Source organism: Hyaena hyaena, unplaced genomic scaffold, assembly GCF_003009895.1.
Source record: "Hyaena hyaena isolate Hyena2069 unplaced genomic scaffold, ASM300989v1 scaffold_365, whole genome shotgun sequence".
NCBI lineage: Eukaryota > Metazoa > Chordata > Mammalia > Carnivora > Hyaenidae > Hyaena > Hyaena hyaena.
Genome location: NW_024080997.1, coordinates 1398996 through 1426495, shown reverse-complemented (window position 1 = coordinate 1426495; position 27500 = coordinate 1398996). Strand labels below are relative to the sequence as shown.

General features: G+C 35.9%; 1 protein-coding gene across 8 annotated transcripts in view; it reads right to left on the bottom strand.

The window, feature by feature from the left end:
• FOXP2 (forkhead box P2) overlaps positions 1-27500 on the bottom strand; it is a 583386-nt gene that overhangs the window by 5904 nt on the left and 549982 nt on the right. For all 8 annotated transcript variants that reach the window (XM_039250276.1, XM_039250275.1, XM_039250281.1 and 5 more), the window contains 2 exons: positions 27142-27211; positions 26206-26369 (listed from right to left, as the gene is read on the bottom strand). In XM_039250276.1, the coding sequence (XP_039106207.1) occupies positions 26206-26369; positions 27142-27211 (234 nt within the window). The remainder of the gene's footprint in view (positions 1-26205; positions 26370-27141; positions 27212-27500) is intronic.

Below are 27500 nucleotides of genomic sequence, written 5' to 3'. Positions count from 1 at the left end.
TCTCTCAATTCTCAGTATGGATTGTTCCCTAGGGGTAGGTTAGAGACTATAGGAAGTGGCCATTATAAGACCATTATTGCACTCTGTGGGGTAAATCATGAAATTATATTGTAGCCAATACAAATAAAAAGCCAAGGAGAGAGTTTGTCATTGATATTTAATGAAACTGATGTTACTGTGCATACACTTTGTGTGTAAAAAGTTGTGTTAAATCCAAAGCACGGTACTACTGATGTAAGGAGGCCACTGTAGTCTCCAAGGTATTATTTATGACCCTGCATGAGATATTAGTAAGTAACTGGAGTCCCTGAAATACCTAATGTTATTTGTTAATGAATAACCAATAAACTAGAAAAGTAGGGCTTCTGATATACACATACGACTAATTTGCAGATACTTTTTTATGTGATGACTAAATTATTTGGTCCATGTGCATAAAATGTGCACCATGGAGGCAGTGATGGAGAATCTATGTATAAGCATGTGCTCGTGTGTGTGTGTGTGTGTGTGCGTGTGTGCATCTATAAATGATTTCAGGATTTTACTATCCTGAAATCATAAAAGCTGTTTATGAGGATCATTTCAAAGACAAAACCAATTATTTTGACTAAAAAAATCTACCAACTGAATTCAACAACTACTTTAAATAAATGTTTCATTGAACTAGCCAACAGTTTGAGTAAAATGACTGAAAAACCAACTCGTCAGTATGGTATCACATAGACATGTCCAGAATTTAAACACATATTAAATCTAATGTTAATATTCCCAAAGTACTGTCTGAAATATACAAATGAGAACTTCTAATAAGATTACTTGTGAAAGTTCATATCCATTTAATGACTTTTATTAAAAATGACGTTTTGATTTAATAATCACTATAAGTCAAATTTATAATTTTAGATATTCCAGGTTCAATCTGGGATTCAGAACATTTTAGTAAATGCTAAACTCTATGTACTGGAAATAATTAGAATAAACTCCTAAGGTTAATATGATAGCACCTTTTTCCAATTAGGTCCTCATAAACGACCTATGAATATTCAAACTTTTAAGCTTAAATGGCTGAATATTTCTAAACAGATACTTAATAGCTGGCAAGATATACATAGATATCTAGCACTGTTCTATAGGATTACCCCCAAGTCAATTAATATTATTTTGGGCACCCTATATTTTAGCTAATGATGTGACCTCTTATATAGTTGGTGTGTCTTAACGTTCAGGGTTCTGAGAAGACATAAGTGGTCACCCTACCCTGATTCAGTTTCCTGACTCCCTGCTGCACTTTCACTGGTCCCTCAGCTGGAGTGCTGCTACATCATGGTAACCAATTCTTTTGGGTTTCTTTTCTGGGTTGGATTTTAACTGAATAAAGAACTTGTGGGAAAGTCTCAAGTTCTGGATAAAGAGGAGTATCAAACAGGATGCATTTATAATTTTTTTTAACATTTATTTATTTTTGAGAGACAGAACTTGAGTGGGAGAGGTTGGGGAGGGGGGGACACAGAATCTGAAGCGGGCTCCATGCTCCGAGCTGTCAGCACAGTGCCCGATGCAGGGCTTGAACTCATGGACTGTGAGATCATGACCTGAGCTGAAGTCGGACACTTAACTGACTGAGCCACCCAGTTGCCCCAAACAGGATGCATTTTTACAACACACACACATAGAGATAATTTTTCAAAAACAATAGCTATAAAGGTATGTTCCATTGCATTTTTGAAGAATTTTAGTATGCAAGGGCTAGTTATTTCATTATGTCACTGCCTTGTACAAAAAATCTGTCTGAACTGAGACACAGGATGAGACAGGATTAAGCCAAAAACTCTCAGCCATTCTCAATAGGCAGGACTCAACTGACCTTTGAACAACAGAAGTTTTGAATAAAAACCTCTATTCCAGATGCCAAACATCATCCTTGAAACATCATGCTCAGTTTGCTATTCCAAATGACTTTATATGCTGACTTAGTCTATGTGCCCTCTTCAAACCTCTGTGTTTACACAGAACCCCAAATTCCATTCAGCTCTGTGTCTTACCCACACATATCCTGTCTACTATTTATGGACCAACTTTTATCTCCTTCTAAAGACTCTGTTTGACTTGACCAGTTTGCACTGCTCTCCTACTTAGCCCCTTCTTTTTTGGTTGATCATTCTGATGCTCAAAACTACAGGAACTTTGAATCCTATCATAATTTTATTCAATGCTCCTATTGCACAGATTAGAAGTCACTTTCCAAGTGTTGTAAGTACAGGTAAAGCCAGGACTAGTATACATGCTGTTCTCTTCAGTGTTTCTTGGAACTGTTATTCCTGCTATCGCATGTTGCCTTAATTAGGTACACTGAACTTAACTCTTTCTAGTGGTGGCTGTACCAAGTCTTGCCAAGTAGGCTATGAACTTCACAGATCAGGAGAGCTATGCATATAGGAAGCACCTAGTAAATATGTGTTGACTTAATAAATGATGTGTCATCAAGTCACTAAGAGCTTCATTTGCACTAATTCTAGAGGTTTTTAAAATGTTTATTATTGAGAGAGAGAGAGAGAGAGACAGAGAGCGCACATAGGGGAGAGGGAAAAAAGAGGGAGACAGAGGATCCAAAGCAGGCTCTGTGCTGACGGCAGCGAGCCCGATGTAGGGCTCAAACTCATTAACCACGAGATCATGACCTGAGCTGCAGCTGGACGCTTAACTGACTGAGCCACCCAGGTGCCCCTCGTTTGCACTAATTCTAAAAGAAAATTTCAGGGTGCCTGGCTGGCTCAATCTGTACAGCATGCAACTCTTGATCTCAGGGTCATGATTTCAAGCCCACGTTGGGGATGGAGCCTACTTTAAAAAAAGAAAGAGAGAGAAAATTTCTCTCTGGAAGTAAGTATTCTTAGAATCCTTTCTATTAGTTCACGAACAAGTTATGAGACCTGGGAAAGACGTAAATAAAATTTTCCCTTAAGGCTACAGTTATTAGACCGCTAACATACTAAAAATAAACTAAAACCAAAGCTAGTAATTATTAATACTCAATTTTTAAAACATTTAGTGCTACTAGCACAATATCTAAGAAAGAAATAAAAAGTAACAAGAGACGTTAAGCATCTCTGAGAGTAAGATTATTTGGAAGTTATAGGACCTATGCCTATACGTGGGGGGAATTCTTTTCAATAAAAATAAGATTCCGTCACGATTATGCCTATTCGTATTAGGTTGCTCAGTTTTGGATCTCCATGCTTCCACTGTTTGTCGTATGACACCTGGAGGGAATCGGACACAGGGAAACCACATGCTTCTGGTGGACTGTAGGACAAATGGGACATTAATCTCTTCTGCAGCCATTAGCAATGTCTTTCCTTCTTGTCTCCATTACAGCTATTTCCTTTTCAGGAAGAAATGTGGGTGTTTCTATAATGTTCATTTCTTTTTTTTTTTTTAATGTTTGTTCATTTATTTGGACACAGAGGAGCCTGACGTGGGCCTTGATCCCATGATCGTGGGATCATGAACGGAGCTGAAATCCAGAGTGGGGTGCTTAACCGACTGAACTACCCCAGGTGCCCCTTGTGAGGTACCATGTGTTAACACCTCTGTAGGATAATTATTTTTCTTGGGAAAATACTCCCTTCCACCATAGAAACATTTCTGACAATTCAAATAAGATAAAGAAATCCTTTTAAGTAAACACCCTCTCTGTTCCGTGCTCACCAATTCTCCCTTCTGTATCCTCTTCTCCAATGAAATTATTTTACAGGCCTTAATTACTAGGGTGTAACTTAATACAATAAATGATATGTACTTGATATTTTGATTAACTTATAAGTAGAGTATAAAGTAATACCAAATAGTTTAGGCACCTCATTTATAACCTTTGGTCATGTAGCAATAGTTAAGTGGTTAATAATATAGTGGGCTCTGAGGATAAAATGTTTGGGTTTGAATCCTGGCTCCTTATGTCCTAGCTGTGTGACTGGGAAGTTACTCTATAGCTCCTTTTCTTTACTCATAAAGGAGGAGTAATAAAGCACCCACTTTATACAGTTGCTAGGAGGATTAAATGATTTTTTTTATATATATGAACCACTCGGAACAGTGCCTGGGCTATAAGTGATCAATGAATGTTAGATACAATCATGATATAATTACAACCTTAAATATTTTTTGGGAGAAGATACAGTATAAATACATGACTTAATTTTAAATACAGTATGAGCTTAATTAGCTCCAAAAATATTTTAGCCCTTCTCCCAATGTGAGATTTTTATTACTATATCAGAAAAGTCATAAAAAAATGATATATGTGTCCCACATACCAGATGCCAGGCATTTGGGTTATGAAAGTAATCCTAATAACAGCTGCCTTTCCTTAAAAGTACATTTGAGGTAATAAAATCAAGGGAACAAAACAACACAACATATTAATGTAATTATTCCAAAGAATTATTTACTAATAATTTCCTGAGCACTGAGACACTAAACCAAAAGCCCAGGTCATATCTCAGATCATTTTTAGATCAGTTGAGGAAAGCAAATCTCAAAGCAGAGAGGCCATCATTGAAAGGCTCTGTACACAGACCTCCTATACTTATTCTCCTCAGCCATCCATCCCAGGCCTCATCATCAGCTTGCCATTAAAATCATTAACATGAATGCATTGAATGGTCCAGGCCTTCCTCACGTTTGCTGTGTGCATTAAGGCTTATAGAGTCTGATAGTACATGTTTAGCTAAAGAAACCTTAAATAGATTAACTCAAAGTTGACTGAAAAGTAGAAATTTTCAGAGATAGAGCAGTAAACATATCCTTGTTAGGGAAATTTCTTTCTGCCAAAAAGTACTTTATGGTGGGTTTTATGCCAAGTCCCCTGTATCTGTAATGATATAAAGAACATCAATCTCACTTTGACAAGAAAAGTCAATAACATATAACTATTATCTCTTAGTGCCAATAATTAATTTAACAAAAGTTTATTGAGCACTTCCTATATATAAGGGACTGTGGGGGCTTTAAATATCGATCAAAGAATCTGCAGTCTAAGATGGAAGAAATATGTACCCAAATAACTACAAGACTGCTCGCCATAAGTGTTCTAAGAGAAGGAACGATTAAGTGAGATGGGAGGGGTTCACCGCTGGGAAAGATTATTTGCCTCTAAGAAGATTCTCAATGCATGTATACTCTTAATGGAATTCTTTTAAGACAATAAAGTAAGAAGAAGTTCACATGGGCAAAAGGGAGAAATCCTTGACTGTCCTGGTGATAATTCTTTCTGGGTTTGAGGATGGTTTGGATATTCATCATGCTATTTTTTTCTCCCACTGATTTGAAATTTATGCACTGCTTCCTTCAGGGATGATTTGAGGTATTATACAGATTAAACTGCAGTTCTTAACAGAGACTTTAATAATAAGTAAAGCAGAAGCTACTTCAAACAAATAAAATCAGTTGTTTCCAGGAACAAAACAGATGATATACATTTGAAACATCGAAGACTTAGCTTTTTTTTTTTTTTTAAACTTACGGACATAATGAAAGAAAGACTAAAACTGGTAGAACCACTGTTGTTTAACATAGTGCTGGAAGTCCTAGCATCAGCCATCAGACAACAAAAGGAAATCAAAGGCATCAGAATTGGCAAAGAGGAAGTCAAACTTTCCCTCTTCGCAGATGACATGATACTCTACATCGAAAACCTGACAGACTCCACCAGAAGCCTACTAGAACTGATCCAAGAATTCAGCCAAGTTGCAGGGTACAAAATCAACGTACAGAAATCGGTTGCATTTTTATACACCAATAATGAAGCAACAGAAAGAGAAATCAAGAAACTGATCCCATTCACAATTGCACAAAAAACCATAAAATACCTCGGAATAAACCTAACCAAGGATACAAGAGATCTGTATGATGAAAACTATAGAAAACTTATGAAGGAAATTGAAGAAGACACAAAGAAATGGAAAAACATTCCATGCTCATGGATAGGAAGAATAAATATAGTTAAGATGTCATTACTACCTAAAGCACTCTACACATTCAATGCAATTCCAATCAAAATTGCACCAGCATACTTCTCAAAACTAGAACAAACTATCCAAAAATTTGTATGGAACCACAAAAGACCCCGAATAGCCAAAGTAATACTGAAAAATAAAACCAAAACGGGAGGTATCACCATCCCAGACTTCAGCCTCTACTACAAAGCTGTCATCCTCAAGACAGTATGGTATTGGCACAAAAACAGACACATAGACCAATGGAACAGAATTGAGAACTCAGAAGTGGACCCAAAAGTATACAGCCAACTGATCTTTGACAAAGCAGGAAAGAATATCCAATGGAAAAAAGACAGCCTTTTTAACAGATGGTGTTGGGAGAACTGGACAGCAACATGCAGAAGAATGAAACTAGATCATTTTCTCACACCATGCACAAAAATCAACTCAAAATGGATAAAGGACCTGAACGTGAGACAGGAAACTATCAACACCCTAGAGGAGAAAGCAGGAAACAACCTCCTTGACCTCCACCGCAGCAACTTCTTACTTGACACATCCCCAAAAGCAAGGGAATCAAGAGCAAAAATAAACTGTTGGGACCTCATCAAGATTAAAAGCTTCTGCACAGCCAAGGAAACAACCCAGAAAATTAATAGGCAACCAACGGAATGGGAAAAGATAGTTGCAAATGACATATCAGATAAAGGGTTAATATCCAGAATCTATAAGGAACTCACCAAACTACACGCCCGAAAAACAAACAACCCAGTGAAGAAATGGGCAGAAGACATGAACAGACACTTCTCCAAAGAGGACATCCAGATGGCCAACAGACACATGAAACGATGCTCAGCATCCCTCCTCATCAGGGAAATACAAATCAAAACCACACTGAGATACCACCTCACGCCAGTCAGAGTGGCTAAAATGAGCAAATCAGAGAACTCTAGATGCTGGCGAGGATGTGGAGAAACGGGCACCCTCCTACACTGTTGGTGGGAATGTAAACTGGTACAGCCCCTCTGGAAAACAGTGTGGAGGTTCCTCAGGAAACTAACAATAGAACTCCCTTATGACCCAGCAATAGCACTGCTAGGAATTTACCCAAGGGATACAGAAATGCTGAGGCATAGGAGCACATGTACCCCAATGTTCATAGCAGCACTCTCCACAATAGCTAAAACATGGAAAGAGCCTAAGTGTCCATCAACAGATGAATGGATCAAGAAGATGTGGTTTATCTATACCATGGAATACTACATGGCAATGAGAAACAATGAAATCTGGCCATGTGTAGCAACATGGATGGACCTTGAGGGGGTTATGCTGAGCGAAATAAGTCAGGCAGAGAAGGACAAATATCATATGTTTGCACGTATAGGAGGATTAGGAGGAACTTGACGGAGGAACAAGGGGGAGAAGAAGGGTGGAAATGGTGGGGGAAAAGGAGAGAGGCAAACCATGAGAGACTCTTGAATGCTGACAAAAACTGAGGACTGACGGATGTGGGGGGAGGGGGGATGGGCATGGAGGAGGGCACTTTGGGGATGAGCATTGAGTGTTATGTGGAAACTAATTTGACAATAAACTATTTGTAAAAAAAAAAAATAAAAATAAAAGCACAAAGCGATCTAACAGTAAAAAAAAAAAAAGACTAAAATTGGTAGAGTCACTGATTTTTTATTGTCTGAAAACTTGAATAAAGGATAATTATTTTTAACATATCTTAAGGCAGGAGTCTACGAAGTCTGGATTGGATGATTTTGCCAGCCATTTATTTATTTAGTGGGCACCTAACTCAAGCCAGGCATCTGTATTACTACAGACGTATGAGTACAAACCTTGGGCACAGGAGGACACAGATAGAAGGTAAACACATTTGACAGTCACTGTAGTAGTTCTTAACCTGATAAATACGGTATATTTCTTTAGGTGGATTTGGAAGCAAGTTCATCTTTGACTTCAAAACAAATGATCCATTTGGTAAATAAGGGATATTCTTTGAAACTAGAATCCACAAATTCATCGTGAATGGTTTAAAAACTTTTCTTTTTTAAAAAAATTAATGTTTTTTTTAATTTATTTCTGAGAGAGAGAGACAGCGTGAATAGGGGAGGATCAGAGAGAGAGGGAGACACAGAATCCAAAGTAGGCTCCAGGCTCTGAGCTAGTTGTCAGCACAGAGCCCAATGTGGGGCTTGAACCCCCAAACTGTGAGATTATGACCTGAGCCGAAATTGGACACTTAAACAACTGAGCTACCCAGGGGCCAAAAACTTTTCTTTCCATGAAATAGTTTCTTTTTTAAAAACATGTATTTTTATTTATTTTTGAGAGAGAGTGAGTGGGGGAGGGGAAGAGAGAGAGGGAAGGAGAGAATACCCAGCAAGCTCTGCACTGTCAGTGCCAAGCCCAACACTGGGCTCGACTGAGCCACCCAGGTGCCCCCAAACAGAAGATTTCTTTTTTTAATGTTTATTTATTTTTGAGGAAGAGACAGAGTGTGAGTGAGGGATAGGCAGAGAGAAAGGGAGACACAGAATCCAAAGCAGGCTCCAGGCTCTGAGATGTCAGCACAGAATTCGACATTGGGATCGAACCCATGAACTGAGAGATCATGACCTGAGCCAAAGTCAAATGCTTAACCAACTGAGCCACCCAGATGCCCCCAAATAGAAGATTCTAAATTCAGCTATTCTGTTTATCCACTGCCTCCTATTTCCTAGAGAAAAGCAGTGATTTACGTTTAAAGAAGGCATACCCACCTCCTAATTTAATATAACTTGTATTTGGGAGAATTAGAATGCTATTTGGAATTTCTTCGGATAAATGGAGAGAAAGTATTTAGTGATTGAGAGATATAAAATCTGCTATTATTCCCTGACAGAGAGGTACAAAGTCCGTAAATGAAATGGAAGTACTTCTAGAAGGATAAAAGTTACTTCTTGTTAAAAGTGAAAAAAATTCAATAGACTTTATGTGCAAACCACTGGGCTAGATGCTGATATGAACAGTAGTTCCTGTTTTCATAGTCTCCAATGTAGCAGGAAGTACGATGTATACAAAAGTAACTCTGATTCCAGGCAGAAGGTGATCAATATCACAGTTGACAAAGTGTTAGGAAAGAGGGGAGGTAAATCCTGGCAATGCAATCAGTGAGTACTTTATGAGAGAAGGAGGTGTCACTTCAGGTAGGCTCTGAAATATGTGAAAATGTTCATAATGGAGGGACAATGGAAAGGGCCTTCTGAGTGGAAATGGGGAAAATGAATAACCTTAAATGTGTTGTGGGAAACCTGAGAGTGTGCAGAGGCCATGGAGAAAGGAGGGTTGGTAATTAAGAAATATGTTAGAAAGCAGAGCAAGGTCAGATGGTGAAGGGCCCTTGAGTTGCATTTTATGGAGTTTAAAATTTATTCTCTGCCAGCTGAAGGACTATTGATGGTTTCTGAGCCCGGCAGTGAAAAGATAGAAGAGTTTTGGAGGATTAACTTGCAAAGTTTACACTGAGTGTAGGACACTGGAGGGAAAGTTAGCAGATAGAACACCACTAAAACAGTGTAACAAGGTAATGATGACTAGGACTAAGGTGGAGGTATTAGGAACAGTGGATAGAAGTGAAAAATTTAGGATGTAGGCCATGGAGTAAAAAGGTATTGCATCTATTGCTCCTAAATTTACATGTTTGTGAAATAGTCTCCTCATATGCTCTACCATGGAGCTAGAAGGACCTAAATCTATGTCCAAAATTCTAAATGTTTGGGGCACCTGGGTGGCTCAGTCGGTTAAGTGTCTGACTTTGGCTCAGGTCATGATCTCACGGTTCGTGAGCTGGAGCCCTGGATCAGGCTCCCCACTGTCAGTGTGGATGGAATCTGCTTGGGATTCTCTCTCTTCCTCTCTCTCTCTGCCCCTCCCCAGCATGTGTGTGCTCGCTATCTCAAGTTTAAAAGAAAATTCTAGAAGTTAAAGAGGTGATGACTGTTTATAACTCATATATAATTTTGATGAATCTTTATATTTGCTGTTTTAATTGCTCAAGGAAGAGGAGAGGTACATCCCAGAAAGCTTGGATATATTAGAAAGGGGGAGGTGGGAAGATATTGCAAATGAATCTCCATAGTCCTCTTTGTGACTAAGATGTCAGTCAGTAGCAGCAATGACCACAAAAACTCATAAAGGCTACTGATACTCAATATATAGACATTTTATTTATTTTTAATCTTTACTCTGTGTTCTTATGTCATTTTATGTATATTTTAATGTATGCATATTTATTTATTTATTTATTTATTTATTTATTTATTTATTTATTTATTTTGAGAGAGAGAGAGAGAGAGACAGCACAAGCGGGAAAGAGGCCAAAAGAGAGAGGCACAGAATGTGAAGCAGGCTCCATGCTCTGAACTCAGGAACTGTGAGCCACCCTAGTGGCTAAGCCATCCAGGTGTCCCTTCTTATGTTATTTTAAAGACCTAAAATAAAAAGCTTCTTCACAGGGAAGGAAATAATCAACAAAACTAAAAGGCAATCTTCAGAAAGGTAGAAGATACTTGCAAATGACATATATGATAAAAGGTTAGTATCCAAAATATATAAAGAACTTACAAACCTCTACACCCAAAAAAATGAATAATCCAATTTAAAAATGGGCAGAAGACATGAATAGACATTTTTCCAAAGAAGACACCCAGCTAGCCAAGAGACCCATGAAAAGATGCTCATCATCACTGATCATCAGGGAAATAAAAATCAAAACTACAATGTGATATCACCCTCACATCTGTCAGAATGGCTAAAATTAACAACACAAGAAACAACAGGTGTTGGCGAGGATGTGGAGGAAGGGGAACCCTCTTGCTTTCTTGGTGGGAATGCAAACTGGTGTAACCACTCTAGAAAACAGTATGGAGGTTCCTCAGAAAGTGAAAAATAGAACTATCCTAAGATCCAGCAACTGCACTACCAGGTATTTACCCAAAGGACACAAAAATATAGACTTGAAAGGATACATGCACCAGATGTTTATAAGCAGTATTATCTACAATAGCCAAATTATGGAAACAGCCCAAGTGTCCATCAACAGGTGAATGGATGAAGAAGTGGTATATACGTACAATGAAATTTTACTCAGCCATCAAAAAGAATGAAATCTTGACATTTCCAAGGACCTGGATGGAGCTAGAGAGTATTATGCTAAGTGAAATAAGTCAGTCAAAGACAAGTACCATATGATTTCACTTGTATGTGGAATTTAAGAAACAAAACAAATGAACAAAGGGGAAAAGAGAGAGAAAGAGAGGCAAATCAAGAAACCAAGAGTCTTAACTACAGAGAACTGAGGTTTATCAGCAGGGAAGTGGGTGAGGGGGATGGGTGACAGGGATTAAGGAGAGCACTCGATATGAGCACCGGGTATTGAATGGAAGTGCCAAATCACTAAATTATACACCTGAAACTAATATTACACTGTATATTAACTGTGTTGAATTTAAATAAAACTTTACAAATGTATTTTAAAACTGAATATCGAAGGGAAAGTGCATAAAGTGTGGCAACTTTCTTAAATCCAAAAAATCTAGTATTTCTGGAGATGAGTAACAAAAAAAGAAAAAAAAGTAAGCCTTTTTAAAAGTAGGGAACAGGGGCGCCTGAGTGGCTCAGTCAGTTAAGTGTCCGACTTCGGCTCAGGTCATGATCTCATGGTCCATGGGTTCGAGCCCTGCGTTGGGCTCTGTGCTGACAGCCAGCTCAGAGCCTGGAGGCTGTTTCAGATTCTGTATCTCCCTCTCTCTCTGACACTCCTCTGCTCATGGGGTCTCTCTCTCAGAAATAAATTAAAAAATTAAATAAAAGTAGGTAACATATAACCATGAGGGTCTGGCTAAGAATCTCCAAACAATTGGTGAATTTTTAAAATGCCCCCCAACCCTATCATCAGCTTGGAGGTTAATGAACTCTAAAATAGGGCTCCCAATCTCTCTAATCCCACTCTGCAGCCATTCTTCTCTAGGCTGATCGCCTACAACAAGGCAAAGGTATTATTACCTTTCTCTGAAGAATAGTCCCCTTTGTTGTCATCCTTAAAGTCTTTGCACCTATCTTCTCTTACCTCGTCTCTGCTTAATATTAGGTTGAAAATTATGATTGCTATTTTTGTAAGCAAAATCTTTCAAATAGCAATAATTTCATAAAGTTCACCCTAAAAATTTACTTCACGTTAAGCCTAACTCAAAGCTACAGCTCCCACAAAGCTTTTTCTGATTCTATGTGCCTGCATTTAAGTCTTTGAATTTACAATTAGGCTGGTACCTGTCTTCATTCTTTTACTTGGTCTCTCTCACTATCTATGCATGTATCCATCCCTTTATCAGAGTTTTAGCTCTTTGTAGATATACATCATCTGCCAGTATCCAGCACAGTGTGTTGCACATGATAGTTGCTCATTCAATGTTTATTCAATCAAATGAATGAAACTTATCTCTGTGATGTTCAACAGGTCAAGCCTCCAGTAGAAGGAAATGCCAAGCAGCAGTTGATTTTTATACTCTAATTTCACTCGGTTTTACAGACCATCCTCAATAATGGTATATACCAAAACACAAACAGAGGCCTAACTATATTAATAGAATAATTCACTGCCTAAACAAATGTGTTGCTTCTTTAGTTGTGAAATTTATAAGTAATCAAGGCACCAAGGAAAGGCAGAAGAAATGTTAGAGTTGGCCTATAATAATGAGGGAGGTTTATCGTTTTAGATCGTGGTCATGTGGTATATTCCCTAAAGGAATGTAAATTGTTTTTATTTTCTTCTTATTCAAGACTAAGTAAAAGGTCTGAAAAACTGGTCATGTTGTTTTTTTTTGTTGTTGTTGTTCATTTGTTTGTTTTTAAGAAAAAGAATGTACTCTGAATAAAGTTCTCTTTAACTGAAACGTTTCAAATATACTTAAGTCCACAGATGTTAGACTGTATAATCACAACAGTGTGTCCTTATTTAACAATTATATCAAATGTAACGATTAAAGTATTTATATAGTGTCATTATTTATAAGAAACTCAGTGGCACAATGTAAATTTGATTGAGGCTTTTAGAAATACAATATTTACTAAAACCAGGAAGCTAATGATAATATTTTAAGTCCTTTTTTATTTATTTATTTATTTTTGGACCAAACATATGGTAGTATTTGATACATTGTTGGTCATTCAATCAAAAAATCAGGAATTTTCAATGCTGATCTAAAACCAGGTTATCTGATCATGTAAAGGGAATGCTAGTTATTTGTTAACAGCATGCATCATTAGTTGTTTTCTATATAGTTTTTTAGTTTATTTTCTATCTTGCTTGCTTGCTTTCTCACTTTATTTTTTTCTTTTTGATTCTCAAGTTACTTAACATACAATGTAGTCTTGACTTCAGAAGTAGAACCCAGTGTCCATCCTAAGGGGAGGCACTTGTTGGGAAAATTTTAAGTCTTAAGTATTATGGTAGACGTCAACAAATGCTTTGAAAAAATTACAGTTAATGGCTAATATCTACAAAATGGGCAACTTTAGGAAATGGAAAGTTACTTTTATCACACATTTGTAAGTCAGAACTAAATGTAATACTAGATTAAAATTGTTTTTGTGTTTAATGATTATAGGAGATTTCTTTGTACCCTTTCTTCAGATAATCCTAGTTATTTCAGAAGAATTATAATATATTTCATACAGTGTACCTACTGAAAAGAATAATGAACCTTTTATATGAAGAGGTATAATACATCTTTAAAAATCCAGTAAGAATATTTTTAACCTTTCCCCCTATCCTAGCATGAAGGATAAAACATGCGTCTATCAGTAACTTTGAGTCATTACTACAAAAAAAAAAAATGTTACTCCTGAGATAATCTTCAAAAACTACTCTCAGAAATAGTGTCAGGGCCCTAATCCTTCAATTTTACTATGTAAGTTGATTTTATTTGATCCAATATAGCAATATTTATCCAGTAAAATTAACTTATATTTCCAGTACTTTGAGAAACATACTGCATATATTAAAATATGTATAGTCCTTAAACCATGCATTGCTTCTACTTAACTTATTTAGTTTGGATACCTTTAACTTATGGTATACACTGGTTAACTCCAACAGAAAATATATATAGTCATACAAATTCTTTATCTCTTATTTATCATTATGTCCTAATTGTTGATTAACAACATTACAAAATAGCAGAGTACACTGGTATTGCTATCGGCTAATATACTGTCTATTGATTTGTAAAGGTTTTCACTCTTTCAAAAAAAAAATCAAAATTTTTCTTTTGTCTTCTTTCTTTCTTTCTTTTCTTTTTTCTTTTTTTTAAAGAGAGAGAGTGCACAGCACATGCTAGCAAGGGCAGGGGCAGAGCAAGTGGGAGAAAGAAAATCTTAAGCAGGCTCCATGCCCAGTGCAGAGCCTGATGCGGGGCTCGATCTCATGATGGTAAGATCATGACCTGAGCCAAAATCAAGAGCTGGATGCTCAACCAACCAAGACATCTAGGTGCCCCAAAATCAAAATATTTCAATATGAAAGGAAATATCTGGATAAGATGGGATTTTCTGTTAATTCTCTACAATGTCTATATTTAGTTCTCGGCCTAGAACCGTAGAACAATTGGGGAGGGGGAGATGGGCATGGAGAAGGCACTTATGGGGATGAGCACTGGGTGTTATATGGAAATGGAAAGTTGACAATAAACTTGACAATAAACTATTTGTAAAAATAATTAAAAAAGAACTGTAGGACAAATAATGATAACTACTAGTATGCAAGCATTATATAAAAAATTCAAAGTGTAAGATTAGCACTTTAACTCTCAATTTTATATATTTTAAAAAATTGATTCAATTAGTTCTAATTTGCTAATTGTGTGACCTTCATGCTTGCTATATAAATATTGTTGTTTTAAAGATGTAAAATAAATTCCAAAACATAAATACAATCCTTTATTAAGATGCAGAGATTTAGTTTCATGAGACTCAATATTTGGTTTTGTTTGTTATTTTTCAGTAGCTAACTTCTATCAACTGATATCTTAGAAGCTGCAATCACATCAAATAATTTTTAAAAAGTCTTCTTTTCCCCATAGAAGAAAGTTTTACAGGAAAACTAGTGAAATAATTTATGTACATTTAGAAAGCATATGAAAAATGGAGATTATAGAAATTCAATTTTACTCATTTCCTTCTAGTATAAATGATATAATTATATTTGGAATTTAAGGGTAGATTTATAAAAGTTGCAAGTTTATTTCCATTTATATAAAGTCAGGTTGAAATGAGAAACAATTTGTGTTTCTTAGACATTTGTAACTTTTAGAGTAATATGTAGTGTAGGAAGTATTTTAGTTTAACAATATCAAAGAAATAAGTTAATAAATGAAACTAAAGTTTTAAAAGGAAAAGTTTGATTTTAAAAGGAAATATTTTCTTAGTACTTTATTTATTTATTTATTTTGAGAAAGAGATCAAGTGAGGGAGGGGCAGAGGGAGAGAGGGAAGAGAGAGGACCCCAAGCAGACCCTGTACTGTCAGCTCACAGAACCCACAAACCATGAGATCAGGACCTGAGCCCAAATCAAGAGTTGGATGTTTAACTGACTGAGCCGCGCAGGTGCCCTTCTTAGTATTTTTTAAAATGAGAGATGATCTTAGGCTAATGTGAGTGAACAACTAAAGTTATTACATTGTCACTAAGAAATTATTTAATTTTACTTAAGTTTTATTCTTTTGATATAATAATCCTCCTTCTGCCAAAATATGAATTTTATTTTCTAAATTAAACACCCATCAGAGAAATATTTAATTCTCCTATTTACAAAAGTCAATAAGAAGACCATATATTTAAAGCCTCTAGACCTGATAAATTAGCTATTAATTTATTAGAGAAATTATAAAAGAGATATTTACTAGTATAGTTCAATTTTTTCCAGTTTATCATTTTTCAAGATTTTCTCTTCTGTAAATTAAAATAGCATTTATCACTATTGTCTGAGTTATCTTTGTTTTGATTTGAATGAGTTTGCACATAGCTGCCATTAGAACAGTACTTGGAACTACTATTCCCGTTATTATCCCATTTCAACAGATAATGTCTCTTGATGAAAAGAAAAATATTCTTCCTCCCAGAAGAGGAAGTACAACCATTAAGAGTGAGACAGAACAACTGGAGTGAACAAATGATTCCTCAGTCCATATATACTATATATTATTTGTGTTATTCAGAATATAATTAGAAAATGCCCTGCTAAATTTCCTATACCTTTTTTGCCTTGGCTAAAAATAAGCTGACAAATTAGTTTTAACTTTTCATTTTAAGGTCAGAATACAAATTTAATCCTAATATAGTTAATGAATCTTATATCTCCTTTAATCTGTCATCTAAAAATCACAGCCATCCATTGTTTGATTGCAACGGAATATTGTTTCCAGATGACTGTAGTAAGTTTCTTTTTTAAGACACACTGCCGGTCTTAAGGGTGGAGTTGATAATTCTATCCTACATCCCAGTGGATCTGACCCCAAGATGGAGTTCCAAAGTTCCATTTAAAGTCAATAGAAGTTCTAAGAAATATAACAAAAAGGTGGATTAAGGTTAATAAAACATAATTTTATAAATTATATGCATATATATGTATATCAAAATTTAAGATTTCTTGCCCTTACCTTCAGTATTATATTGAAATTTATTTAAATTTATGCAACATTGTTTAAAGGAATTGGATTTTATATGATTTGAAGGCTCACTCCCAAATGATTTCAGATAGTTTTGCTGCAGTGCTCTTAAAAAAAAAAAAAATAACAACAAAATTCATTATGATTTATCATTCTATTTGATTTACAAAAGTAATAGATGTGACCCAAACAGCTGCAATAAGATGAAAATACAGTTGTAATTACTTTGATTCTTGATAAGTACAGACAGATTTTGCCCAATCTCAGAATTAAAACTAGTTGCATGTTGAGATATAATTGGTCTATTCAATTTTGTGTCTCATAAATGGAAGCCTTCAAGAAACATCCAGCTACGGATCTAAGAATCTTTATATTTCTGATCTTTTGGCCAGTGAAATTAAAGAAAGTCTAAATTACATCTTGATACTCAGCCATTAAGTGAGCTTTCAGGCTGCTCCAGAGCTCCTTTGAACCATTCATCCAAGAAATGTGTTTGCCTTGTTTCTTGGATGGAGTTTCAATGAAAAATGTCAGGGTGGGAATAAGGGTACACAAAATGTATATGCCTGTTCCTCTCTAATTCCCTCTTTGATAACTTGGGTTCTGGAAGACTTGAGGACTTTGCCCTCAAAGTCCTATAATTGGGCCCTGTGGCTGTGGCTATTCCCTCCTACGCTCCCCCGCTTCCCCCACCCGCCGACGTGGCTCACCCATTTTTTTCTGGACTACAGTCTATTTCCTTTTGCCACATTGCCTGATGGGATGCTGTCCATCCACTGCTGGCTCTTGAAGCTCTCTCCTGGTTATCTCTACAGAGATTGCTGTCTACCAGGATTACATATAGTTCATGTCATTAGGTCTCTCTAATCTGTGAGACTGGCTGCTCTGCTGAAACTATTCCTTTGCTCAAATTAAATTGTAGTGCTGACTCAATGCTCAGTTTTCTCCTGGACTATGCTAAGTTATGCTCTGTTAGTTCCAAACATGAGATAAAAATAGGGAATATTTACCTCTTACTCTAAATCTAGTATATTATGTCCTTTTTTGATCTGCTAATTAACAAAAGGAATCTTTTTTTAATGTTCATTTATTTATTTTTGGAAGAGAGAGAGAGAGAACAGGCAAAGGATGGACAGAGAGAGAGAGAATCCCAAGCAGGCTCTGTGCTGACAGTGTGGAGCCCAACATGAGGCTCAGTCTCATGAACTGTGAGACCATGTCCTGAGCTGAAATCAAAAGTTGGAAGCTCAACAGGGTGAGCCACCAGGTGTCCCAATGAAAGGGATCTTAAATTTAATGTTGCAAATGCAAATTTTTCTATAGTAAGGTAACATAGCATGAGCAATGACCACTGTTACTTCTGACTTTTAAATGTTTTGATGATATTACTCCATTTTTAGTCTTCAAAGATTAAGATAATGTTGAAAAAACAAAAGAACCTTAGTTTCCACTAGTTATATTAAACTATTTGATCATCATTGCTTACACGAATTATTTAATTCTGTCCTAATGACGGAAACTGCTTATGGAATATAGAAATCCTGAGATAAAGTTTTAAACTGTAGTTTTTGGTGCCAAAATATTTTAGTATATTGTGGTACTTATGTTAATAATCAATTTTAAATTCTGATAAAGTAAACTACATATAAATTTAACATATATTAAAATATAATTTTTCATCATGGAAAGTGACTTCACATTAAGTAATTCTGAAATGACAGCTGACTTTATGTAATAAATATCTTTGGTCATAAAATACCTATAGTCACCAAATATACATCCACTTTCCAAACCCTATGTCAAAAGCTGAAGTTATTAAAATACCATACAGGCATATTAAAACCTTCATTTTACCCTGGTAGTAGAAGCAGGAAGAAATTAATACAGCATAGCAATATTCCTTTTCTAACAATGCAGTCAATGACATTTTGACCCTTAGAGAAAGGAAATTTCTAAGGCTCAACTAGTGTTAGTGCAAATGAAGATGTTCCTTCTAACAAGGTATCTTCTTTAGATATGAAATAGAAGCAGTAAGCTACAATACTGTCAGCTAAAAGTTTTCCGACACACTTTGCCTAAATGGTGGGGATTCAAGCCATGGATGTCAGATATCATCTGTATAGTTCTATAAAAATCCTTCAAAACCCTATAGGAACCCACAAATTCCCACAATTGGCACGGTAGGGAGATAACACCTTTTAGCTGAAGGCTCTGTACCTCTGGGAGGATCTTTTTATTAAGAGGAACTAGAATGAGTTGTAAGTGCCACATATGGGGACTGGAATAATGTAAAAAGGAACAGCAGCCACTGAACCACACTTATAGCACTTAAAAAAAAAAGATGAGATGATAAAGAGCTGGAATAATCATAAGTTCTGTACAATCACTTTGGAAAGAGATCTCAAAGCTAACTAGCAAAGTTAATGAAAAGTTTAGAGATTAAATAAAAATGGAATTAAGTCAGAATGAAAATTATGAGGCTCAGAAATGTTAGGACCCCCCAAAAAAATTAAAGGTGACTGAAAGTTGTGAATTAGAAAATCTGCAAAAACATCTGTAAAGCAAAAAAATAAATAAAAAGCTTTTATGTTTAGAGCTTCAAAATGCTCTTAATGATCCAAAATATCAGCAAAAATAGCATGGGCTTAACAGGCATGAAAACAATGAGAGGGAGCATTCTACTTGCTCAACTTGTCAGTCCCTTTCAGCTGCTTTTCTCTGAAATATGGAGCCACTTTAATTTTAAATGCTTTTGCCCACAGAGAGATCTAAGGTCTTTAGGGATTTTATATAAAATGTCACCAACTAAAGGTGTAGGGTCTGCAAATTCTGCATGTACCTACAAAGTGCAATTTAAATTTTAAGGCAGCCAACTGGCATAGAAGGAAGCAAGGCAATATTATATACATGAATATCTTTATAATATTCCATGACAACTCATGATTTATATTAGATTTTCAATACTGTTTCACAAAATGGAAATCTTGAGGTCCTTTTTAGTGATCTTTGGTTGCAAGATATAATTTCTAGGAGAGGCTGAAGTTTATCTTTGGAATGATACAAGAAGTGAGGTTCTCAAGAAGCAGAGAATGTTGTATAGAAAGTTCTGAGGCATGTAGGATATGTGTTCAACATGTAAATCAAAAAGGTTAATGTGATCCCTATTGCAGTCCTGAAATACTACTACATGACTCCTTTTATGTGATGCCTCAGCTTTTGATTTCATTACTCTAAAGTTTTGGCTTCTAAGGACAGTACATATATTTTCTAGTCTTATATGAACCATATTAACATTCTGACTCTATATGGAAGATCATTAACTCTCAAACTTCAAATATTTGCTTTAATAAGAGGGAGAAAATAATAATCACCTGCAACTAGTGTAGAATATTAGCAAGTAGAACTTTGAAATGACATAGAGGCTAAGAGGATTCAGGAATGACATGTAAGAAATGATCTGAAAACTCAACAGTAGGAGGCTCTAATAATCAGAAAGGGGAACGCCATGACAATGGAAGGCTTTGTGTGTAAAGGCCTCAATACTAAACCAGTCCAGGAAGAACATTGATTTTGATCTCTAGAAACAAAATTTGAAAATATAAAAATAGGAATCTCATTTAACATGTTTCAAAAGAGAAAAAAAGCAAAGCTGAACCAATTTATTGAGAGCGAGAAGAAACAACTGATTAGTTTTAAAGAAAAAGAACCAAGTTGAACTAAATATGATAGGTATATCAATAAACTTCACTTTTTGCTTCAAGTTTGGAAGGAGACAGGAATGGATTGATTCTACCAGTATGAGTTTACCTTCCAGCTCTGCTCCAAATGTTTTCTGATCTTTTCATTCAGTTATGTCTAACTCATGGGAGAAGTGAGTAAATTCAAATTATTTCCACTTGAACACAGCGTCAATCCTCTGTGAGTAGCCTTTTTAAGAGGGAAACATTGATATAAAACAAGAATCTAAATTAATTTTATCCATATTCTATAGAACTCTGAGAAGTCAGTAAGCGGAAAATACTGGCATGAGGTGCAAAAGGGAAGAGTATTCTAAAATTGTAATGATACACAGCTAGACTCTTAGGGGAAGTATTCTTTTTCTTTTTTTTACGTTTATTTTTGAGAGACAGAGAGAGACAGAGCATGAGCCAGAGAGGTGCAGAGAGAGAGGGAGACACAGAATCTGAAGCAGACTCCAGACTCTGAGATGTCAGGATAGAGCCTGATGAGGGGCTCAAACTCATGAACCGAATTATAAGATCATGACCTGTGCCGAAGTTGGAAGCTTAACTGACTGAGCCACTCAGGAGCCCCAGGAAAGTATTCTTTACATTTGTTCAGATCATGATGACTCTAAAACTCTGATGACAGCAGTAGAAAATACAGATTTTAAAAATCTATTTGACTGAAAAGAGTCAAATAAAATTTAAAAACTTATTATGTAGGATCTATATTATTCTACCTGGCTTTAACCTTTCCTACTTTTTGCTAAAATCCCCTTGAACATTCGATCTGATTAATAATGCATTAATTTCAGTACTTTTTTTCTTTTTTAATTCACCTTCAACAAGATAAATAAAATTTAACAAGATCTGAGAGGATAATCACGAATGAGGTGAAGGGGCCTGCTACTTACTATTCAGATAAATTTGAACAGTTAGAAAATACATATAAACTAAATAATTAAAATTAAAAATAAAACTTCACGAGCATACTCTACCAACATTTAGAAAAATGTCTGAACGCCCTCATAAAGACAAACGTTACATTTAGTTATCCTTCCTCCTTCCTAAAAATCCCTTGTTCTTCCTTTGTCCTCAGGGTTCTAAGAGAATCCTGGCTTTTCCTCTTGTAGGGATTACATTGTGAAGTCAAACCATTTCACCAAAACGTGTCGTCCATGTGATTCTTCAAAATCATCATCATACAATTACCAAATGCTTACTTTGTATGGTTTAGCCTGTCAGAGGTTTCATATAGTACAATACATCCAGAACATAGTATCTGTCCTTCAGCTGAGGCTATCTGCAAGGTGAGCACGCGGTAGGCTTGAATGTGCACATGTTCACACACAAGCTCTGTTAGTACAGAAAATGGTATGTGGAGTAAGCTCTTCAAAAGTGTGGAGCAAAGTGTAGGTCCTGACAGCACCCTTACTCAGGAAAATGTCCTGGTAAAATAGGACTAGGCTCTTAAGAGATGGCAGAATTTAGGTAAGGGAAAGAGGATGAAGAACCAAAAAAGGAAAAGGCAGAAAGTAGTGAAGTCAAGTAGTCAATGCAAAATGAATGCACTAAATTGGCAAAAGCCTTCATTCAGGGCATTCTAAGGGTAAACCTTGGAATGAAGAGAAAGTATTAAATATGGAGCATCAAACTGCAGAGTATAGGGGTGCCGGGGTGGCTTAGTCAGTTAAGCGTCTGACTTTCACTTAGGTCATGATCTTGCGGTTCGTGGGTTCGAGCCCCGCGTCGGGCTGTGTGCTGACTGCCAGCTCAAAGCCTGGAGCCTATTTCAGAGTCATATCTCCCTCTCTCTCTGACCCTCCCCTGCTCATGCTGTCTCTCTCTCTCTCTCCTAGAAATAAAATATTAAAAAAAAAAAAACAAAAAACTGCAGCGTGTGGATGATAATTTGACATCTCCTGTTCTCTTAAAATAATATAAGAAGTAGTAACCTATAACTATTCCTCTCTTCTAAAGCTTCAAAACATCTCTACCAATCCCAGGAGAATACTTCTATTCTATATTCTACTGTGTTACCATTGGGATTTTGATTTTACCATTTGGGACAAAACAAACAATAAACGTTCAGTTTCCTGAATAGAAGGACACTTGGGTTCTTGGATTCAACAAGTAAAACACTGAACACATCATTTTCCCTCTTGAGCCTGTCCTCTTTATAACGTCTAGTTTTCCTTGTGAGCTTCCAAAGTTGCTATGACTTTTCCTAATTTTCCTCTTGTCCTAATTTTCCTCTTCCTAATTTGTCCCCAGCATTCAGTGGGTTGTTGTATTTGGTGTTTTTTCCCCTCAATACTTTTTGTATTGATTCCTTGCTCTCCACTCTAAGGCTGGCACTTAAGTCAGGTATTACCTACGGCATGAATTAATCTTCTGCTCTCAGTCTCTCCCAACTCCAGAACATCCTACCATGTGTGAGTTTCCTTCAGCACACTTCCAGATTACTCTTCCTAAAGCACAGCTGAGTGTGAAACTCAAGCTCATGACGTGAATAGCCTCCATACTGACTCAAACAAAGACCACAGCTTGATATTTACGACACTCAATAGTCTACTAACCACCACTTCATATATTCTAAATTCTGTTTTCCTTTTTGTACTTTAAATTCCTGTCAAACCTAATAGTCAAAGTTTTCTAGGCATATATCATGAGTTCCTTTATGGGTCAGTATTATTCATCTGAACTGTTCATTATCTATAACCTCAAATAACATCTTTTCTTTTTTTCTCAAAAATCTCTTATCCTGCTGATTCTGAGTAACCTGCTTACTACCATAAAGTTCTTTCTCTTATTGTTTCCTTTTTGGATTGGCTTACTTCATGAATTATAAGAGGGGGTAAGAGCGAAAGGAAAGGGATGGTCAAGGAAACTAAACACACATGTATGGACTACCTTAAAAATGCATTAAAATGTGAAATATCTTAATATCATCTTTAATGTCATTTAGAGTAACAATAAGGTATTACAAGATGTAATATAAGCTAGTAACTGTGTGGAGTATATGGGGAGGAATTATTATCTTCTAGGCACTCATTTCAATTGAAAGGATCCTATGAGTTAGGTATTATTATTAGTTACTTTTTCAGTGAGAAAATTGAGGAAAGAAATGAATTCTACTCAGGTATTAAATGCTAAATCTGGGATTGGAACCCCTACAATCTGTCACTAGAGCCCATATACTGAAAGCAGCAGGCCCTTCTGCTTCTTATTCACAATTTCATCAGTATAACTACTCCCTTCCAAAATAACAACAAGTACCATGGCTTCACTTCAGGGTGCAGAAGTAAGCAATGGAAACATTCTCTAATGATTCTTTCACTTCTGTTAAATTTTCAAAAAGTACTTTAGTTATATGTAGTCAACTTTTGACTGAGAGAATCAGGTAATATTTTTCCTTTGCCCCATAGTGTACATAAAATGCTTAGCATTCTTTAAGTACAATCATATTAAAACTCTAAAAAGATGAAGATATAGAACACTGAAGTGACATGCCATCAATAATATTTGATGTCCAATATACAAACAGTTAATGATAAAAGAAACAGAGTCAAAGAGTGAATGACAGCTCAGTATTTCTTGCAAGATAGTTAAAATTTTGATTATAATTTATAGAAATTAGGAAAAAATCAGATTTGGTCTTCTTCAGATTTTTTCTTTTCTGAAATCTACTTCCAACGGGCAAGAGAAGCTTTCCTTAAATCCCTCTATGGAAAACACACCTAAGTATTTTTCACATGCACTAATTCATATTGGCAGAAAGCATACACTAAATTCACTATGGTCATTTTAGGTTTATATACCCATAGCGGCAGTACATCAGACACTAAATCTATAAGTTGTATATATTATTTTATACATCCTATTTTTTGCTGAGATATTTCACAATTAAACTGAACTAAATAACAAAATGAAGAGTCTAAAATAGCAATTGCCAAAAGAAAAAAATACAACTAACCTAGCAATGCCACAGCTAAGCCCAATTACTATTTCAGGTTTTAAAATAAAGTGTTTAACCAACTATTTGACTGAATCATTAATTTTTATCTTATTATTCTTATCACTGGATGTTTACACTTAAGAAAACACTTCTTTACATATCCTTTCTGTATGGTACACGGGCCACCACTACCCACTACATATTAACACGGGGAGTTATATCAGCAGCTTAAACACTTTCATTATAAACGTCTTTCATTTCTCTGAAATCGGTCTTTTTTAAAAGGGGGAAAACAGGATCTAACTCTTGTTTGCTCTTTAAAGTTTTAATGTTTTAGCATTTTATACAGAGAACGAGTACCAGCATACTCAGGAGAACTACTAAAAGTAAAAGGCCTCCAGCTACCCTCTGCCTGGCTGATAGGATAAAGCAGAGGTATGGGAACTTTTGTCTGATGGCTCACTTTCCTTGTTTTAGAGTACTCCTACTCTCAAGAGCATATATTCATGTTCTTTCTACTTCAAGTTTTATTACTTCTTTTGTATTATTTAATACATCTAAAGACACTTCGAAAAGACAAATTTTTCCATTTTGAAAAAGTAATGGTTTGGAACCTGATAAAACACATTAATGTTCACAGTGTGCTTTTTGCAAAGGTGATAGAGTAAAAGTGCTATAAAGCAATTAAGCTCATGATCTTAAAGACATTAATATGTCAAATAGAATAAGATGTTTAAAAAGTCAACAAAAATAATATCCTAGGAAACATCAAATGGATATAGGCATTTATAAAGGCCACATTTCTCATTTGGGTCTTTGACTAGATATTTAATGCAGAAATGGGGAAGAAAATATAAAAATGAGAGAAAGTACTATTCTTACCTCAATAACTGGAAATTTAGAAGTATATGATGTTTAACTCCTGGAAGTATGGACGTAAGTGTTGGCTCATCCTAACAACTGGATGGTATATACACTTCATTATTCAGATTATAATTTTTATCCCTGAATTCTAAGTTCTACCAAGGTCAATACTTTTTAGTAAATAAGAAACTGATATGCTTGGCCTATTGAATAAGGCCAGGCATTTTTTAAAGTGTCATACACATTTCTGAAATCCACAATACATCAATTTTTAATACATCTACTCTCTTAGCTCCATTAAAAAGATGGTAGGGGAAAGATTTTAGAGTAATTAATGATATAGTTAGCTGCTAAATATTAATAGGAATCGTAGTCTTGCATAAAATATAACATATAAACCTTGCCAATACAGACGCACCAGTAATTAAAGTTGAATATGTAATTACACTGATTTATAAGACAGGCAAAAAGTTACACTTTACTAGCTTCTATGTAAACTGTGGCTAACAGTTAAACTTTGCATTTTACGGTTTATAAAAACGGGCAATATCCTGACTACAGTTCATAAATGGTTTAGAGACCTGTAATAGTAGTAAAAATTACGACAACTTATTCCATCATGAATATTTTTATTGCCCCATACAAACCAAACTGTGATAATGACCCATAAGACGTAGACTCATCTTAGACTCTGCTGTACCCCCAAGAGAATGCTCGTAGTGCTAAAAATTTGCAGAGGACTGCTAGTATAATAATTATGGGACATTGGAGAGAATCTAAAAGATGCATTAAAACTGATTTCGATACACTTTTTCATATCATGAACATGGGGCAATTGAACTCTACTTACAATTGTATTTTGTACTTATATACCACCAGCAACTTCGGAAGACTACTGAATCTAGAAGCACGCGTGAACAGGCCCTCACCTAGCGGGGTCTGCTAACCCACTTACATGTGCGGCTGCGGCGAGCAGCCTGGACTGCTGTTCCCGTTGCTGTCAATGTGATCCAGGGAGCCATTGAGGTCTTCATGGACGGCCTGCAGAAGGCCACTGGATGCGTTATTGATCAGTCCCGGGTTACTAAGCAAAGGCAAACTGCTCTCTGCCAAGGCAGCCTAGTGAAACAAAGAAGGTGTAATACAACTTTGGAACTGCCCTTTAAAATATTTTTTTAAACATGTATCTTTTTTTAATGGGTTTGGATCCCGATGTGGGGTTTTAGAAGTATTTAAATAAAACGCATGGGAAGGACAAAGACTCCTAACTGGCCACTTGTGGCAGAGATATCAAGAAAATTAAGTGTGATGCGAAAATGTAAACAGAAGCTCACCCAGCAAACTTTTTCACTCATGTTTCAGCCTTCCACATAATGAAATGCTGTATTCTCACATGTCGTGAAAAACCTCAACATATAAGCAGTTGCTCTGCTTTTTAAAAATGACCAGGACTTAGCTCAAAATAAAGAAGTCCTGACATTTGCCTCCTCTGCATAAAAATTATATATTATAATTAAACTTTAAAGTTTTTGCCACAAGCACCATGTTCCCCAACACTATGATGTGAAATCATTTATGACAGCCTGGATAAATATTAATGCATAGCCACATGCATTTGCAAAAGCTTCTATCAATCTAGCATTTGCAGGAAAACCGAGTGTTCCAGATTTTGCCACAGGGTGTCCTTCTTGCTTCTTCACATCAAAAGTAGCTTGAATTAGAACCAGTGCTTTCTACAGTACTAGGTTCTACAACTTACTTGGATGATAAACCAACTCTTAAGAACAATCACAATCCCATCTAAATACAAAGCATGCAAAAGAAGCAAACAAACAAAGGCAAAATATTCAAATGCAAGGATAAAGGAAAAAAGTGCATTTGATGCTCTTACCTGCAAACTGGCATTAAGAGCTGCTCCGTAGCCTAAACTGGTAGGTATATTTTTTACTAAGGTTGGGCTTCTGGAAGAAAACATATAAAGATGATTTCTAAGTCAAGATAGAAAATATATGGATATCAATAATTCTAGCTAAAAAGGTATGTTCTGGACTGTTGCCTCACACTACTCATCCACAGTGAAAGGCCACAGAAACAAGGTGATAGATTTCTGATATGTAATTCTCTACATATTGTATATCAACATGGTCCAGGGGTATAGAAACTTTAGACTATGATGTACCATCAAAGTGGGGCGTGACCTTGAGGATCCCCTAACCCTGTGTCTGGCTCTGTGAAGGTTTTGTTTCCAAG